Source organism: Meles meles, chromosome 7 (genome assembly GCF_922984935.1).
Source record: "Meles meles chromosome 7, mMelMel3.1 paternal haplotype, whole genome shotgun sequence".
NCBI classification, from domain to species: Eukaryota; Metazoa; Chordata; class Mammalia; order Carnivora; family Mustelidae; genus Meles; species Meles meles.
In genome coordinates this window covers 127903442-127921818 of record NC_060072.1, presented here as the reverse complement: position 1 = coordinate 127921818, position 18377 = coordinate 127903442, and the positions used below count along the sequence as shown (strand labels likewise).

Below are 18377 nucleotides of genomic sequence, written 5' to 3'. Positions count from 1 at the left end.
ACCCATGGCCACTCTGTAGAAATAGAATTTTTTACATTTAAGGAAATACATATTATCCTTTAAATTTTCCACAACTCTTACAGAACTTTCACAACTTTGACAGTAGCATTGGATGGTGTAAGAATAATGACCATACCTCATCCCAGGAAGCTGAACCACCATTTGACTCTTGGCCCATGGATACAGATAGATTAGGATGGCCCCAATCATAGATTGTTAGGTTGGTTTGTGTCCTTTGAAGTTGATGGATTTTACCTTTCCTGATACAGGTACTTTTGGTCCAGAGAATGTTGAGGAGATGGTCTAGTTCTAGAAATTTCACACAAAATCTGGTGTCACATAGAATAAAGATAAGTCAATCTCAGGATCATCACAATTTCTTATGGCCAAAGTACAGAAATTTTGCTAAATAAATTTGGTTCCAATGAAAAGTCAAGATATTACTCTGGACAATAATAAAAGAATATTTATACTTCATGTGAGTATTGATTGCCTCACAAGATTTACACTAAGCTGTGGAGCTAAATCAGCCTTACAAAGAAGTTCCTACCATTTTTATCTCCCAGGGATGATAAAAAAGGCCATTCCTCCAAAGAGATACCTTCTCTTGAGCAAACTATTTCTTTTTCTAGATGACCTCTATAAAAATGCAAACAAAAGATAGAACTGGACTAGTCCTTACGAAATTTATTTTTTTGAGGTGCTACAGGCATCCTTAGTAGATTAACTACAACTATATATAACTATTTCCTTTGATTAAGTTAAGAAAAATATTTTCTTTTTAAGGGTTTGTTCATGAAGAAATAATAAAGGAAATAAAAGGGATCTGAGATTGTAGAGACAAGCTGACTTTGTTTGCTAATGCTACTGTGGTATGGTTGCCAGTTTACAGATTACAGTTTAGTTTCCCTTAGTAGAGCTCTAGACTTCTAAAAAACTGATTGATACAGAGAATAATTAAATACAATGGTTAATTTTTTTTATTTATCCATCTTCTTGCTTGTGAAAACAATGTCCCTAGTATTTTCCTGAATAATAAGAGAAATTACAAACTTGAGTTACTATAATATTTCATTTTAAATGACTGGCTTTCAGTGAAAAAAAAAATAGAAGACTTGCCAAAAAAATGGGAAAGTGTGATTCAGAATCAGAGAGGAAAGCAGTCAACAGAAAGGTCTCTGAGTATTCCCAGATGTTGGATTTAACAGAAAAAGACTTCAAAGCAGGTATTATAAGCAGGCTTAAAGAACTAAAGAAACTCATATTTAAAGAATTAAAGTGTGACAATAAGAAGTCAATGAATAGAAGAAATAAGAAATTCAAAATTACATAAAAGTCCAGATTGAAATTCTGGTGTTGAATACAATAAGTGAAATGAAAAAATCATGAATGGAGCTCAATTTGGATGATATTTGAAATGATAAAAGGAAGAATTACTGAGAGTAGAGATAGATTAATAGAAACAATCCAGACTGAAGAATGAGGGGAGAAAAGATTTTTTTTAAAAAATATTTTATTTATTTGACAGAGAGAAATCATGACTAGGCAGAGAGGCAGGCAGAGAGAGAGGAGGAAGCAGGCTCCCTGCGGAGCAGAGCGCCCGATGTGGGGCTCGATCCCAGGACCCTGGGATCATGACCTGAGCCAAAGGCAGAGGCTTCAACCCACTGAGCCACCCAGGCGCCCCGAGAAAAGATTTTTAAAAAGAATAAATTCAGAAACCTATGGGACAAGAGCAAGCATACCAATTTACATGTAATGACAATCACAGAAGAGAAAGATGTAGAAAATATTGGGGGAAAAACATCAAAATTACTCAAATTTGACATAAAACCTTAATCTACATGTTCAAGAAGTTTAGCAGACATCAAGTAGGATAAATACAAAAAGATCCATACCCGGACACATTGAGGCAAAATGGATGAAAGTCAAAGAAAAAGATAAATCTTGAAAGCAGCAACAGAGAAATGACTTATCACATATAAGGAATTATCAGTACAAATAGTACTTGACTTCCCATCTGAACAACAGAGGCCAGAAAGTAGTGAAATGTTATACTCAACGTGCTAAAAGAAAAAACTGTCAACCAAGAATTCTATATCCAGTAAAACAACTCTTCAGACATGATGGTGAAATAAAATAATTCCCAGATAAACAATAAATGGGAGAATTCATTGAGAGAAGACTTGCCTTATAAGAAACACTAAGTGAAGTTCTTCAGGCTGAAAAGATATTATTTAAACAGTAAGTTGAATCTGTATAGGAAGAAATGAAGAGCACTAGAAATATAAGTATGTGGGCTAATATAAAAGACCAATTTATATTTTTCTCATTTATTCTCTAAACTCAATGGGGGAAACACTACAGACTTTTCTTTCAAAGTAAGAAACATGATAAGGATGCAGACTGTCCTCGGTACTATTTACCATTATATTGGGGTTATTAACAACCAATGTAACTAGATAAGAAAGTAGACACAAGAATTGGAAAGCAAGAGGCAAAACTACAGCTATTTAAAGATGATATGGTTATATATACCTGAAAACTCTAAAAAATGCAAAAATAAAACAAAAGATTTAATGATGGAACAGGTTATAAAATTAGTCCATAGAAATAAAACCCTTTGTATACACAAAGACAAGTTAGAAAATATAATTTAAGAAAATACCCCATTTAAGACAGCCAAAAGAAAGCTAAACACCTAAATACAAATATAATAGAAAATGTCTAAAACCTATGAGTAAAATAATAAAGAACTCCAAAAAAACACACCTGTAGACATGAGCAATGGAGACATATATTCATAGATATAAAGATGTAATATCTTATAAGTGTCATTTTCTCCCTAAGTTATTTTATATGTGTGTGTGTATATACATCACAATAAATTATCACAATGTTTTTCTTTCCAGCTTGACATTTTGGTGATGTCTGTTAGGAAGGAAAAAAAAAGCCAGGAATATGCTGAAGAGAAGAGCAATGAAGAAAGCTAGCTCTACCAGACATTAAAATATACTAATATTTTAAATATTATATACTAATATACTAATTAATAAAACTGTAAGTAAGAGAGTATGATACTGGCACATAAATAGATAAGTTGACCAACAGAATAGGAAATAGAAATATATTTTATTACATTTGTCAATGTATTATATAGAAGAGGAATCTCAGATCAGTGGAGGAAATAATTTCCACTGCATTTAAAATAAGAAGTATTTTAAAAAATGTGTGGCCATATAGAAAAAATAAAGATTTATTCCTCACAGCATACACCATAATTAATCCAAAATGAATCAGAAATTATAACGTACAAATATTGGAAGAAAATATGGATGACTACCTCTATAACCTAGAGGACAAAATCACAACAAGAGACCTAAGCAAAATGGAGATAAGTAATATGCCTGATAGAGAATTTAAAGTAGTAGTCATAAAGACACTCAAAGGACTTGAGAAAAGAGTGAAGGACATCAGTGTGACCCTTAAGAAAGAGATAGAAAACATAAAAGAACCCATCAGAGGGGCACCTGGGTGGCTCAGTTGGTTAAGGGTCTGACTCTTGATTTCAGGTCAGGTCATGATCTGAGGGTTGTAAGATCAAGTCCTGTGTCAGTCTCTGAGTTAGGTGTGGAGCCTGCTTTAGATTCTCTCTCTCAATTCCCCTCTGCCCCTCCCCTCCTTCTCTCTCTCCCTCTCAAAAGAGAAAAGAAGATAGATGAAGAAATCAATAAATGAAATTAAAACCACACCAGGTGGGGTTAATAGTAGACTGAGAAAAGAGAGAATGGATTACTGACCTGGAAGACAGGGTAATGCAATCAAGTTCAATAGCTGAGAGGAAAAAAATTTTTTTTCAAGATGAAAACATACTTAGGGAACTCAGCAACATCATCCAATGTAATAACATTTGCATCATAAGGCTTTCAGAAGGAGAAGAGAAAGAAAGGGGAGAAGAAAACTTATTTGGAGAAATAATTACTGAAAAATTCTCAAATGTGGGGAAGGAAAAAGAAATCTAAACCCAGGAGGCACAAGGACCCCCCAACAAAATCAACTCAGGGAGGTCCACAGTAACTGATATAGCAAAAAGTAGTGGTAAAGAGAGAATTTGAAGACCAACAAGAAATAAGAAAACAGTTACATACAGAGGAAACCAAAAAGGCTATTAGTTAATTTTTCAGCAGAAACTTTGTAGGCCAGAAGAAAGTGACATATTCAAAATGCTGAAAGAAAAAAAAAAAAACTGCAACCAAAAATACTCTATCCAGCAAGGTTATCATTCAGAATAGAAAGAGAGATAAAGTTTCCCCATCATACAAAAATTAAAGGAATCCATGACCACTAAACCAGTATTACCAGAAATGTTAAAGGGGACTCTCTGCTTGGCAAGGAAAAACCATAAGTAATAGTAAGAAAACTAGGAAGCACAAAAGCAATAAAAATAAGTATATCTATAAAAATCATTCAAAGGACTCACAAAATAAAAGGATATAAAGTAAGACACCATATACCTAAAATGTGAGGGCAGGGAGAAGAGTAAAGAAAGGGCTCAAACTTGATCAACCATCAGCTTAATATAGACTGTTATATATAGAACATGTTATATACAAAATGAATGGTAACCACAAATCAAAAATCAGTAATAGATATGCAAAGAATGAAGGGAAAGAAATCTTATTGCTACAGAAAGCCAACTAAATGTGAGAAGAGAGTAAGAGAAAAGAAGAACAGAGAAGAACTACAAAAACAACCATAAAATGAGTAACAAAATGGCTATAAATACACATATCAATAATTACTTTGAATGTAAATGGACAAAATGCTGCAGTTGAAAGGCAGGATGACAGAATGAATGAAAAAGCAAGACCCATCTATATGCTGCCTATGAGAGAGTCATTTCAGACCTAAAGAACACAAGCAGATTGAAAGTGAAGGAATGAAGAAACATTTATCATGTGAATGGATTTGAAAAAAAAAAAAGTCTAGGGAGCAATACTTATTTCAGATAAAATTACTTTATTTTATTTTTTAAAAAGATTTTATTTACTTATTTGAGGGACAAAGAGAATGAGTGGGAGGAAGGGCAGAGGATAAAACAGACTCCCCGCGGAGCAGGGAGCCCAATGCGGGACCCTGAGATCATGACCTGAGCTGAAGGCAGAAGTTTAACTGACTGAGCCATCGAGCTGTCCTAAAATGACTTTAAAACAGAGACTGTGACAAAAGACAAAGGACACTGAAGAATCATTAAGGGGCAATCCAACAAGATGATATAAGAATTGTAAGTATTATCCACCTGACATGGTAGCACCCAAATACATAAAATTATTAATAATAAGCGTAAAGGAAGTAATTGATTGTAATACAAAAATAGTAGGGGACTTTAACACCCTACTTACCTAATGGACAGATGGTCCAAACAGAAAATCAACAAGGAAATAGTGACTTAGTTTGACATACTGAACCAGCAGGTTCTAACGTCTATTCAGAACATTCTATGCTAAAATAGCAGAACACATAGTATTTGCAAGTGCACATGGAACATTCTGTAGAGTGGATTACATATAATCACTAAAGAAGTCTCAGCAAATTAAAAAAGATACAAGTCATACCATGCATATTTTCTGAACACAATGCTATGAAACTAGAAATCAGTCACCATAAGAAATCTAGAAAAAGCAAAAATGCATGGAAATTAAATAACACACTACCACACAGTGAATAGATCAACCAAGAAATCAAAGAAGAAATTTAAAAAATACATGAAAGCAGCTAAAAATGAAAACAGGATGGTCGAAAATCTCTGAGATGCAACAAAAGCTGTTCTAAGGGGGAATTTTATAACAATATAGGCCTACCTCAAGAAGCATGAAAAAAATCTCATATAAATAGCTAAACCTTACACTTAATGACACAAGAAAAAGAAAAATAAACAAAACCCAAAACCAGGAGAAGGAAGGAAATAATAAAGATTAAGGCAGAAATAAGCAAAATAGAAATTAAAAAACCAACAGAACAGATCAATGAAACCAGAAGCTGGTTCTTTGAAAATATCAACAAAACTGGTAAACCTTTTGTGAGACTCTTGAAAAAAGAAAAAGAGGACTCAAATTTAAAAAATCAGAAATGAAAGAATAGAAATAACAATTGACGCCACAGACATATGAAAGATTATAAGAGAATATTATGAAAAATCATATAGCAAAAAATTGGATAACCTAGAAAAAAATGGATAAATTCGGGGCGCCTGGGTGGCTCAGTGGATTAAGCTGCTGCCTTCGGCTCAGGTCATGATCTCAGGGTCCTGGGATCGAGCCCCGCATCGGGCTCTCTGCTCCACAGGGAGCCTGCTTCCTCCTCTCTCTCTGCCTGCCTCTCTGCCTACTTGTGATCTCTCTCTCTGTCAAATAAATAAATAAAATCTTTAAAAAAAAAAAAGGATAAATTCCTAGAAACATATAACCTAACAAAATGGAATCAGGAAGAAATTGAAAATTTGAACAGATTGATTACTAGCACTGAAATTGAATCAATATTCAAAAAACTTCCCAGGGACTGGTTGGCTCAGTTGGTTGAGTGTCCAACTAGATTTCAGCTCAGGTGATAATCTCAGAGTTGTAAGATCAAGCCCCATACCAGGCTCCATGGCCTGCTTAAGACTCTCTCTCTTCCTTTCCCTCTGCCCCTACCTCTCTCTCTCCCTCAAAATAAAACAACATCCAACAAATGAAAGTCTAAGACCAGAGAACCTCACAGGTGAATTCTACCAAACATTTAAAGAAGAGTTAATATCTATTCTTCTCAAAGAATATTCTCAAAACTAGAAAAGAAAGAGAAGCTTCCAAATACACTCTATGAGGCCAGCATTATCCTGTTACTAAAGCCAAATAAAGACACCACAAAAAAGAGAACTACAGATCAGTATCTCTGATGAACATAGATGCAAAACTTCTCAACAAAATATTAGCACACTGATTCCAACAGTACATTTAAAAAATCATTTCCTGGGGTGTCTGGGTGGCTCAGTTGTTTGAGCATCTGACTCTTGGTTTTGGCGCAGTTCATGATCTCATGGTCATGAGACTGACTCCTATGTCAGGCTCCACGCTCAGTGGAGAGTCTGCTTGAGACTCTCTCCCTCTTCCTCATCCCTCCCCCCCCACACACACTCTTTCTCTCTTTCAGATAAAGAAATATTTAAAAAATCATTCACCATGATCAAATAGGATTTATTCCTGGGATGCATGGGTGGTTCAAATGTTATATATCACATCAACAAGAAGAAGGATAAAAACCATATGATCTGTCCAACAGATGCAGAGAAAGCATTTGAAAAAAGCAAAATACACACTCATATAAAAATGATCAACAAAGTAGGTTTAGAGGGAACATACCTCAACATAATAAAGGTCATATATAAAAAACCCACAGCTGACATCATCCTCAATGAGGGAAAAACTGAGAGCTTTTCCTCTCAGGTCAAGAAGAAGATAAAGATGCTCACTCCCACCACTTTTATTCAACATTTATTCAAGCACTATAAGAGAAGATAAAGGAAAAATGGTATCTAAATTGGTAAGGAAGAAGTAAAACTTTCACTCTTTGAAGATGAGATGATGCTATATATAGAAACCTTAAAGACTCCACCAAAAAACTCCTAGAACTGATATGAATTCAGCAAGTTTGCAGGATACAAAATCAATATACAGAAATCTGTTGCATTTCTGTACACTAGTAATAAAACAGCAGAAAGAGAAATTAAGATAATAATCCTACAATTGCACCAAAAATAATAAAATACCTAGGAATAAATTTAACCAAATAACCTAGGAAAAAATTTAACCAATAAAAGACCTATGTTCTGAAAACTATAAAATATTGGTGAAAAAAACTGAACATGACACAAACAAATGGAAAGATACTCCATGCTCATGGATTAGAAGACAAAATATTGTTCAAATGTCTATACTAGCCAAAGCGATTTATAGATTTAATGCAATCCCTATCAAAATATCAAGAGCATTTTTCACAGAACTGGAAAAAGCAATCCTAAAATGTGTATGGAACCACCAAACACCCTGATAGCCAAAGCAATCTTGAAAAAGAACAAGAGAACTGGAGGCATCACATTTCCATATTTCAAGTTATAGTTACAAAGCTGCAATATTCAGAAGAGTATGGTAATGGTCAACTAATCAACAAAGGAGGTTTGAATATGCAATGGGAAATAGTTTCCTCAACAAATGGTCTTGAGAAAACTGGCCAGTTATATGCAAAAGAATGAAATTGGACCACTTCCTTATACCATGAACAATAATAAACTCAAAATTGATTAAGGACATAAAGGTGAGATCTAAAATCATAAAAATCCTAACAGAGAGCACAGGTAGTAATTTCTCTGACATTGGTCATAGCAGCATTTTCCTAGAAATGTCTCCTGGAGCAAGGGAAAGAAAAACAAAAGTGAACTATTGGGACTACATCAAAATAAAAAGCTCCTGCATAGCAAAAGTAACAATCAACAAAACTAAAAGACAACCTACTGAATAGAAGAAGATATTTGTAAATGAAAATCCAAAAATGATTAGTGTCCAAAATACATGAAGACTTTATACAACTTGACACCAAAAAACCCCAAATAATCTAAATAAAAATGGGCAGAATAAGTAAACAGATATTTCTCCACAGAAGACATCCAGATGGCCAATAGACACATGAAAAGATGCTCAACATCACTCATATCAGGGAAACGCAATCAAAACCATAATAAGGTAACACCTCACATGGGTCAGAATGGCTAAAATAAAAATACAAGAAATAGCAAATGTTGGCAAGGATATAGAGAAAAAGGGAGCCCTTGTGCACTGTTGGTAGGAATGCAGATTGGTGCAGCCACTCTGGAAAACAGTATGCAGATTCCTCAAAAAATTAAAAACAGGACTGCCATAAAATCCAGTAATCACACTCCTGGATATTTATCCAAAGACTTTGAAAACATTAATTCAAAAGGTTATATGTACTCCTATGTTTATTGCAGTATTATTTATAATACCCAAACTATGGAAACTGCCCAAGTGTCCACTGGTAGATGAATGGATAAAAGAGATATAGTATATATAAAATGGAATATTACTCAGCCATAAGAAAACAAAATCTTGCTATTTGCAACAGTCTGGATGAAGCTAGAGAATATAATGCAAAATGAAGTCAGTCAAAGAAAGACAAATACCATTTGATTTCACTCATAAGCGGAATTTAAGAAACAAAACAAATAAGTAAAGGAGAAAAAGAGGGGGGGAGAGAGAGAGAGAGAAGTAGACAAACCAAAAAACAGACTCTTAACTGTAAAGAGCAAATAGATGGTTACCAGAGGGGAGGTGGGTGGGGGGATGGGTGAAATAGTTGAAACGAATGAAGAATGTATTTATCATGGTGAGCCCTGAGTAATGCATAGAATGGAATCACTATATTGCACACAGAAACTAATATAACACTGTTGTGTTCACTATGCTGGATTTTAAATGAAAAAACAAACAAACAAACAAAAAACACTTGAAACTAGCATACTTTGTTCCCACCCAAGATATAATCAGTAGCTACAGTGCCCTAGCTCAGGGACAGCTGTGAGAGAAAATGCCTCATGGCTTCTAAACTGCCTAATGGAACTGAGATGGAATGGCAGTCTGAAGTTGAACTCTGACTGCTCAAACACTGAAGTGGCTGGTTTTTGTTCAAATAGTTGATACTACACAGCTCTCATGAACAGTTACTTGGTTTTTTTAACCAAGATCCACAATGATCAATATTCACACAACTTGCCTCTGTCTTCTGTATTGTGGTCTGACAGTCTCCTGTTTCTTAGAGTGGTCAAGACTTCAAATGGTGTACATTTTTGCATCATTTGAAAAATGGAATCATTTGCACTCCTCCAGCAGCAACAGGAACTACACTGTTAAAATTTCCCAACTCCTACTTCCCACCTCAAACTGATTCTCTGCTCAATATGTCTTTCCCTGGCTTATTTCCTATGCATGAAAGCTGGGTAGCATGATTTAATTATATTTTGACTTTTCACAAAAAGTGCAAGTGAACTGTAGAAAACCATATCTATCATTCAAATTGTTGGGCAAACATGTCCAAGGAAAGTTCAATACTGAACTGTATGGTTCCAGCTCTCGAGCCCTTCCTTCAGAGTTGGGAGGCTTACTCAAATCACAGGTATTGTTGGTCCCTTGGTAAATTCACATCTCCCTTTATGTTGTGACTTCCCAAGAGGAAGTGTATTGGAAGGAGCACCAGCTCTTTTGTAACATTCCAGATGCCCCTGGTGTAAAAATTTGATACAGATTTTTAAAATGTCATTTCTGGGGCACCTGGATGGTTCAGTTGCCCATGATCTCATGGGTTGTGGGATCAAGTCCCAAGTCAGACTCCATGCTCAGCAGGTAGTATGACTGACATTCTCTCTCTGACCCCCTCCCCACTCACTCTCTTTCTCACTTGCTAAAATAAACAAATGCGTCTTTAAAAAAATTAAAATTCAGAGGTAAGCAAGATGCTGGAGGAGTAAAGGACTGAAATACCATTAGGTCCCAGGAGTTCAGCTATATAGTTATCAAACCATTCCTAACCCCTGCAAACTCAAAAGGAGATAGAAAAGAAGAGTAGCAATTCTAGGAATAGAAAAGCGACCACTTTCTGGAAGGTAGGATATGTGGAGAAGTGAATCTGAGGCAACATACGGGAAGACAGATGGGGAGGAGCGGCTCCTGGCAAGTGAGAGAGCAGTGGAGCACAAAATCAGAACTTTTAGAAGTCTGCTCTACTGAGGTACATTGCTCCAGAGGTTAAGTGAGGGGTGGTACCCTCGTGGGGACAGTGTGATCTCAGGACCTGCAGGGTCACAGAAAGACCAGGGGTGCCTGAGTGTGGCAGAGCCCTCAGGTATCAGAGCCGATAAGCTGGTGGCAGAGACAGAGCCAAGGAGGGGTATTCAGCTAGGAGTTACCTTCAACTGTGATCTGAAGCACAGTTGGGCCACTGTTCTTCAAGCATAATGAGGCATAACAGAATATTAGTGATATTTAAGACCAAATGAAAGAGAATAAAGAAGCTGAGCAAAAGAGAGAGACAAACAACTATTGGACCATGAGTGGAGAATTCAAGAGATAACTGATACTGTAAGATAAAACAATATTAGAATAATTGGGACCCCAGAATAAGAAAGAGAGGGGGGGAAGAAGGTATGTTAGACAAAATTATAGCAGAGAATTTCCCTAAGATGGCAAAGAAAACAAGCATCAAAATCTAGGTGGTACAGAGAACCCCCCTCAAGATCAATAAAAATTGGTCCACAACCCATCATCTAATATTAAAACTTACAAGTCTTAGAGAAAATCCTGAAAGCAGCTCGAGACAGGAGGGCTGTAGCATACAATAGTAGAAATATTAGATTGGCCACAGACCTATCCACAGAGATCTGGCAGGCCAGAAAGGACTGGCATGATATATTTAGAACATTAAATGAGAAAAATATGCAGCCAAGAATACTATATCCAGCTAGGCTGTCATTGAAAATAGAAGCAGATATAATAAGCTTCCAGGACAAACAAAAATTAAAAGAATTTGCAAACACCAAACCAGCCCTACAGGAAACATTGAAAGGGGACCTCTAAGCAAAGAGAGAGCCTAAAAGTAATAGACCAGAAAGGAAGAGAGACAAATTACAGTAATGGTCACCTTACAGGCAATACAATGGTACTAAATTCATCTCTTTCAATAGTTACCCCGAATGTAAATGGGCTAAATGCCCCAATCAAAAGACACAGGGTATAAGAATGGATTAAAAAACAACAACAACAACAACAACAACAACAAACAAACAAGACCCATAGATATGCTGTCTGCAAGAAACTCATTTTAGACCCAAAGACACCTCCAGATTTAAAGTGTGGGGGAGGGAAAAAATTTACCATGCTAATGGACATCAAAAGAAACCTGAGTGGCAATCTTGTATCAGATAAATTAGATTTTAAACCTAAGACTAGAATAAGAGATGAGGAAGGATACTATATCATACTTAAAGGGTATGTCTGATAAGATCAAACAAATTTAAATGTCTATGCCCCTAACATGGGAGCAGCAAATTATATAAACCAATTAATAACAAAATCAAAGAAACACATCGACAATAATACAATAATAGTAGGGGACTTTAACAACCCCCTCGCTGAAATGGACAGATCATATAAGCAAATGATCAACAAGGAAATAAAGGCTTTAAGTGACACACTGGACCAGATGGCTATCACAGATATATTCCATCCCAAAGCAACAGAATACACATTCTTCTCTAGTGCACATGGAACATTCTCCAGAATAGATCACATCCTGGGTCACAAGTCAGGTCTCAACCATTACCAAAATACTGGGATCCTTCCTTGCACATTTTCAGACCACAATGCTCTGAAACTAGAACTCAACCACAAGAGGAAAGTTGGAAAGAACTCAAATACATGGAGACTAAAGAGCATCCTACTAAAGAATGAACGGGTCAACCAGGAAATTAAAGAAGAATTTAAAAAAATTCATGGAAACAAATAAAAATGAAAACACAATGGTTCAAAATCTTTGGGACCCAGCAAAGGTGGTCATGAGAGGAAAGTATATAGTGATACAAGCCTTTCTCAGGAAACAAGAAAAGTCTCAAGTACACAATCTAACCCTACACCTAAAGGAGCTGGAGAAAGAACAGCAAAGGAAGCCTAAACCCAGCAGCAGAAGAGAAATAAAGATCAGAGCAGAAAACAATGAAATAGAAACCAAAAGAATAGTAGAAGAAATTAACAAAAACTAGGACCCTGTGATACTCTCAATAGATGCTGAAAAAGCATTTGACAAAGTACAGCATCCTTTCCTGATCAAAACTCTTCAAAGTGTAGGGATAGAGGTTACATACCTCAATATCACAAAAACCACCTATGAAAAACCCACAGTGAATATCATTCTCAATGGAGAAAAACAGAGCTTTTCCCCTAAGGTCAGTATCCACTGTCCACTATCACCACTGCTGTTCAACATAGTACTAAAAGTCCTAGACTCAGCAATCAGACAACAAAAAGAAATTAAAGGCATCCAAATCGGCAAAGAAGTCAAACTCCCACTCTTTGAAGATGATATGATACTTTACATGGAAAACCTGAAAGACTCCACTCCAAATCTGCTAGAACTCATACAGGAATTCAGTAAAGTGTCAGGATACAAAATCAATGCACAGAAATCAGTTGCATTTCTATACACCAACAGCAAGACAGAAGAAAGAGAAATTAAGGAGTTGATCCCATTTACAACTGCACCCAAAACCATAAGATACTTAGGAGTAAACCTAACAAAAGAGGCAAAGAATTTATACTCAGAAAACTATAAAGTACTCATGAAAGAAATTGAGGAAGACACAAAAAATGGAAAAATGTTCCATGCTCATGGTTTGGAAGAGCAAGTATTATGAAAATATCTATGCTACCTAAAACAATCTATACATTTAATGTAATCCTTATCAAAATACCATCCATTTTTTTCAAAGAAATGGAACAGATAATCCCAAAATTTATATGGAACCAGAAAAGGCCCTGAATAGCCAGAAGAATTTTGAAAAAGAGAGCCAAAGTTGGTGGCCTCAGAATTCAAGACTTCAAAATTTATTACAAATCTGTAATCATCAAGACAGTATGGTACTGGCACAGACACAGGCACATAGATCAATGGAACAGAATAGAGAGCCCAGAAATAGACCCTCAACTCTATGGTCAACTAATCTTTGACAAAGCAGGAAAGAATGTCTAATGGAAAAAAGACAGTCTCTTCAACAAATGGTGTTGGGAATATCGGATAGCCACATGCAGAAGAGTGAAACTGGACCATTTCCTTACACCACACACACAAATAGACTCAAAATGGATGAAGGACCTCAATGTGAGAAAGGAATCCATCAAAATCCTTGAGGAGAACACAGCCATCAATGTCTTCAACCTCAGCTGCAGCAACTTCTTCCTAGAAACATCACCAAAGGCAAGGGATGCTAGGGGAAAAATTGAACTATTGGGATTTCATCAAGATCAAAAGCTTTTGCACAGTGAAGGAAACAGTCAACAAACCCAACTGACAGAAAGGGAGAAGATATTCACAAATGATATATCAGATAAAGGGCTAGTATATAAAATCTATAAAGAACTTATCAAACTCAACACCCAAAGAACAAATAATCCATCAAGAAATGGGCAGAGGACATGAACAGACATTTATGCAAAGAAGACATCCAGATGGCCAACAGACACATGAAAAAGTGCTCCACATCACTCACCATAAGGGAATTACAAATCAAAACCACAATGAGATCCCACCTCACACCAGTCAGAATGGCTAAAACTAACAAGTCAGGAAATGACAGATGTTGGAGAAGATGCAGAGAAAGGGGAACCTTCCTACACTGTTGATGGGAATGCAAGCTGGTGCAGCCACTCTGGAAAACAGCATGGAGCTTCCTCAAAAAGTTGAAAATAGAGCTACCCTACGACCCAGCAATTGCACTACTGGTTATTTACCGTAAAGATACAAATGTAGTGATCTAAAGGTGCACATGCACCCAAATGTTTATAGCAGCAATGTCTACAATAGCCAAACTATGGAAAGAACTTAGATATCCATCAACAGATGAATGGGATAAAGAAGATAAACACACACACACAGACACACACACACACACAGAGACACACACACACACACCAGAATACTATGAACCCATCAAAAGAAATGAAATCTTGCCATTTGAAACAACATGGATGGAACTAGAGGATATTATGCTGAGTGAAGTAAGTCCATCAGAGAAAGACAATTATCATATGATCTCATTGATGTGAGGAATTTGAGAGGCAGTGCAGAGGTTGTGGGGGGTTGGGGAGGAAAAAATGAAACAAGATGGGATTGGGAGGGAGACAAATCATAAAAGACTCTTAAGCTTACAAAACAAACAGGGTTGCTGGGGGGGTAGGGATAGTGTGTTTGGGTTATGGACATTGCAGAGCGTATGTGCTATGGTGAGGGCTGTGAAATGTGTAAGCCTGATGATTCATAGACCTGTACCCCTGGGGCAAATAATACACTGTATGTTAATAAAAATAATTTTAAAAAATTAAAATTCATTTCATTTTTAATGAATACAATTTAATGAATAAAACTCATTTCATTTTTAATATCTTGTCAAGGACAAAGAAATGTGCGAGACAAACATTCTGAGTCCATTCCTAACATCCTGTTTTATCTTAGAGCTCAAAAAAGCTGCCAGTCATGAATGTAGCCAGATTGGATAGTTCACATTATTTTTACTTAAAATTAAATAGTTTACTGTTATGGTTATAAGGAAACACTACCAGGGTTCTTGCATCATTCGGCATACCCTTTCATCACTCTTCACAATATTATGCGTCCCCTGGCTCAGGACTATGTACCAAGTAGAAAAGTGTTCCTTAGTACTTACAGCAGGTCATAAAAAAATCTCCCTTGGTTTTATATCCATAATATCATCAATAAATGGGTCAAGTCCCTATTTTTTCTCCATCACCACATGAAGACAATAGCATGTTTGCCTTGAAAAGGTCTGAGCTGTCTTACTGCATGGTAAAATGAAATGGTGTTTAGAACATACCTGAACAAATTTAGTCTTCAAAAAGCATCAGTCTTTCTTTTAGGCACAATTCATTAAGTAGGTATGACTTAGTAGTTAAATTCATGAAACGCATCCTCACCTGAGAGGTGGAGAGTATTTGTACTATTCAAAAAACTGAAAATATATTCTGTAAAATAGTCTGGGGAAGGCAAGTTTCTTTGCCCCAGACAAACACCTTGGAGGGACAGAGCGATGATTGTCGCTGCTAACTGAGGAAGTGTATTTTCATCAGCACCGTCACTGCTCAATATTCCAGATTTTTCCTGCAGCATTTTGGTTTCCATACACTGAAATCAGATACACAGTAAAAAGAAAAGTTTGAACCTCTGAAGTTACTTTGATTAAAATATCTCTAGGATTTCCCCCAAAAGACAAGAAATAGTTCTTTACCTTATAGAGGTCTGAACTGCTTGTAGGAACATGACTACCCTCATTCTCTCGTCTCAGAATTCTGTTTGGAAAATTCTTGTTTCTTTTATTCATCCTGACACTGGAATTTCTAACTACCATCCTACTGGTCTTATTTACCTAACCTTTCTCATTATTCCTTCAGAGATGGGTTTTCTCCAAGAAGATCCCTTGTTCTTAGTGTTCACACCCTTCCAGTTGGGGAATTGTTTCTCTCCAACTTCAAGTAGAGCCTGCAGGGGAATGACTTTCAAATATATATTCCTGACCCTGACTTCATACTGGCTCAGTTGCATTGTGTCATCATAGGAAACTTCTCTTTTCACCTTTGCCTTTGGTTTTAAATTCAATGAGTGCTAAGTACAAATCAAAGTTATCACAGTCTGTGTTTTTTAAAATTCCATTGGACTTAGGATCTTTTCCATGTGTACATCAATTTTCTTCAATGAAACGATGAGTGTCTGAAAGGCAAGGCTCTTGCCTTGCATTCCACTAGAATACCCATTCACTCATTTAAACATTTATTGAGTGCCTATTGTGTGCCAGACACTATGCTAAGTCCATTACATTATGCTCTCTCTACGTTCTCCCAGAGTTCTGTGCAGTGGATACTCTTTACACAGATCACTGGGCTAATAACTGAGTCCCACTGTACATTCAGATAGGACTCCATAGCCTAAGCTCTTAAATACTCTTCCTCTTATACTAGAAATAAATGGAAACCAAGGATGATGAGGGGACTTTCATATCATTAAAGTGAGTTCCATAGCATAGTGCTTGGGATAGACAGATAAGGCTTTAATATTATCTCTGTTATTTGTAACTGAGTGACCTTGGGCAAAATGATTAACTTTGCCAACCTTCATACTCTTATTGGTAAAAAAGGACAATGCTGCCCACCACAAAAGTTATTAAGATTAGATGAGCTAACGCATGAGAAATTCTTAATATAGTAGTTGCTACATAGGACACAGTCAGCTAGTCTTCGTTACTATTATTGTTGGACCCAGTGTCTAGCTGTGCATCGGATAGACAGTAAGCTGAAGAAGGTGACAAGAATCTTATACCCAGTGCTATGAAAACTTTTCCCCTAAAGACTCCATGGAAGCTGTCAATATTAGAAACAAAAGAATTATACAATAAGGTATGTTATAGAAATGTCGCTCTGGTGGCAAAGTAGTGAATAAATTGCCAGGGCTGGAATTTAAGAGCAGGAGTATAGTTAAGAAGTTATTGATTAACCCAAGGTATTTCTTGACCTCAGATGATAGCACTAGAGATGGGAAAATGGATGTATTTGAGGAATGTTACAAAGGATTTGGAAGAAAATGTGAAGGAGTCCGAAGAGTTAAAAATGGCTCAGGTTTCTGGGTTTGTCAAATGTAGTATGGTAATACTTTCCACTATTCCCTCATGGAAGAGTCAGGGCTAGTGGAGAAGTCTGTACAGATCCCTGTTTATTCATCATGGAAATAGCCAACAGTAGAAAGAACAGAGAGAGGTGGGAGCAAGAGATTAAGTCAAGGAGATCAACGGTAGTTGGACAAAAGAGAATGAAGGACTGGAGGGATATTAACGTTCTGGGCCACTAGGGAGGGTGGCTACATTAGGGTCCTCCAGTGCAGAGCTGTTTGTTGATGAGCTGGTGAAGGCCCACCTAGAGCACCTGTTAGTGGCTTCACCTATGGAGGCCCAATCCTGTGTAGATCAAGACCTACCTGCTGGCAGTGGTGGGCATGGTCTACCAGCACCTTCTGTGACCTCATACTCTCTAGTTGGATACAGTGGAATCCTCCAGTGAGAGGCCAACTGGCCTCCTGTAAAATCTCGGTTGACTTGACTAAGGATTCCTGAGGGAATTCCAGCCCAAGTGAATGGGTTAAAGGATGACATTGCCATCCTCCAGGAGACAAAAGCTCTAAATGCCTAACAACTCAACAAGAGCTCTTAATTCTTCTTGACTGAAGAGATGGAGAAAGTAGGCCTACACATAATACTGAATTATTTTATTCTGCTCTAGGAATGTTTAATCTCACATGCACTTGGAAGCCCAGGAATTTGCAGTATCTGTTGGATAACAAGAAATCTGCGTTGAACATATACACACCATCTGCTTTTAAGTGCTGGGTTTTCATTCCCACTTTATCTGCATCAAAAGGCAGTAACAGATGGGATGACTAAAATCCTAGTGGCTAATTTGAACTGATCTTGTATCATATAGATGTTGCACTGAAGAAATTATATG

At 36.6% G+C, this 18377-nt stretch overlaps 1 protein-coding gene across 3 annotated transcripts in view; it reads right to left on the bottom strand.

Moving 5' to 3' along the window:
- Nucleotides 1-18377, bottom strand: part of SLC39A12 (solute carrier family 39 member 12) — a 79270-nt gene that overhangs the window by 49668 nt on the left and 11225 nt on the right. For all 3 annotated transcript variants that reach the window (XM_046012776.1, XM_046012778.1, XM_046012777.1), the window contains exons 4-5: nt 15804-16011; nt 137-309 (exon numbers count right to left, since the gene is read on the bottom strand). In XM_046012776.1, the coding sequence (XP_045868732.1) occupies nt 137-309; nt 15804-16011 (381 nt within the window). The remainder of the gene's footprint in view (nt 1-136; nt 310-15803; nt 16012-18377) is intronic.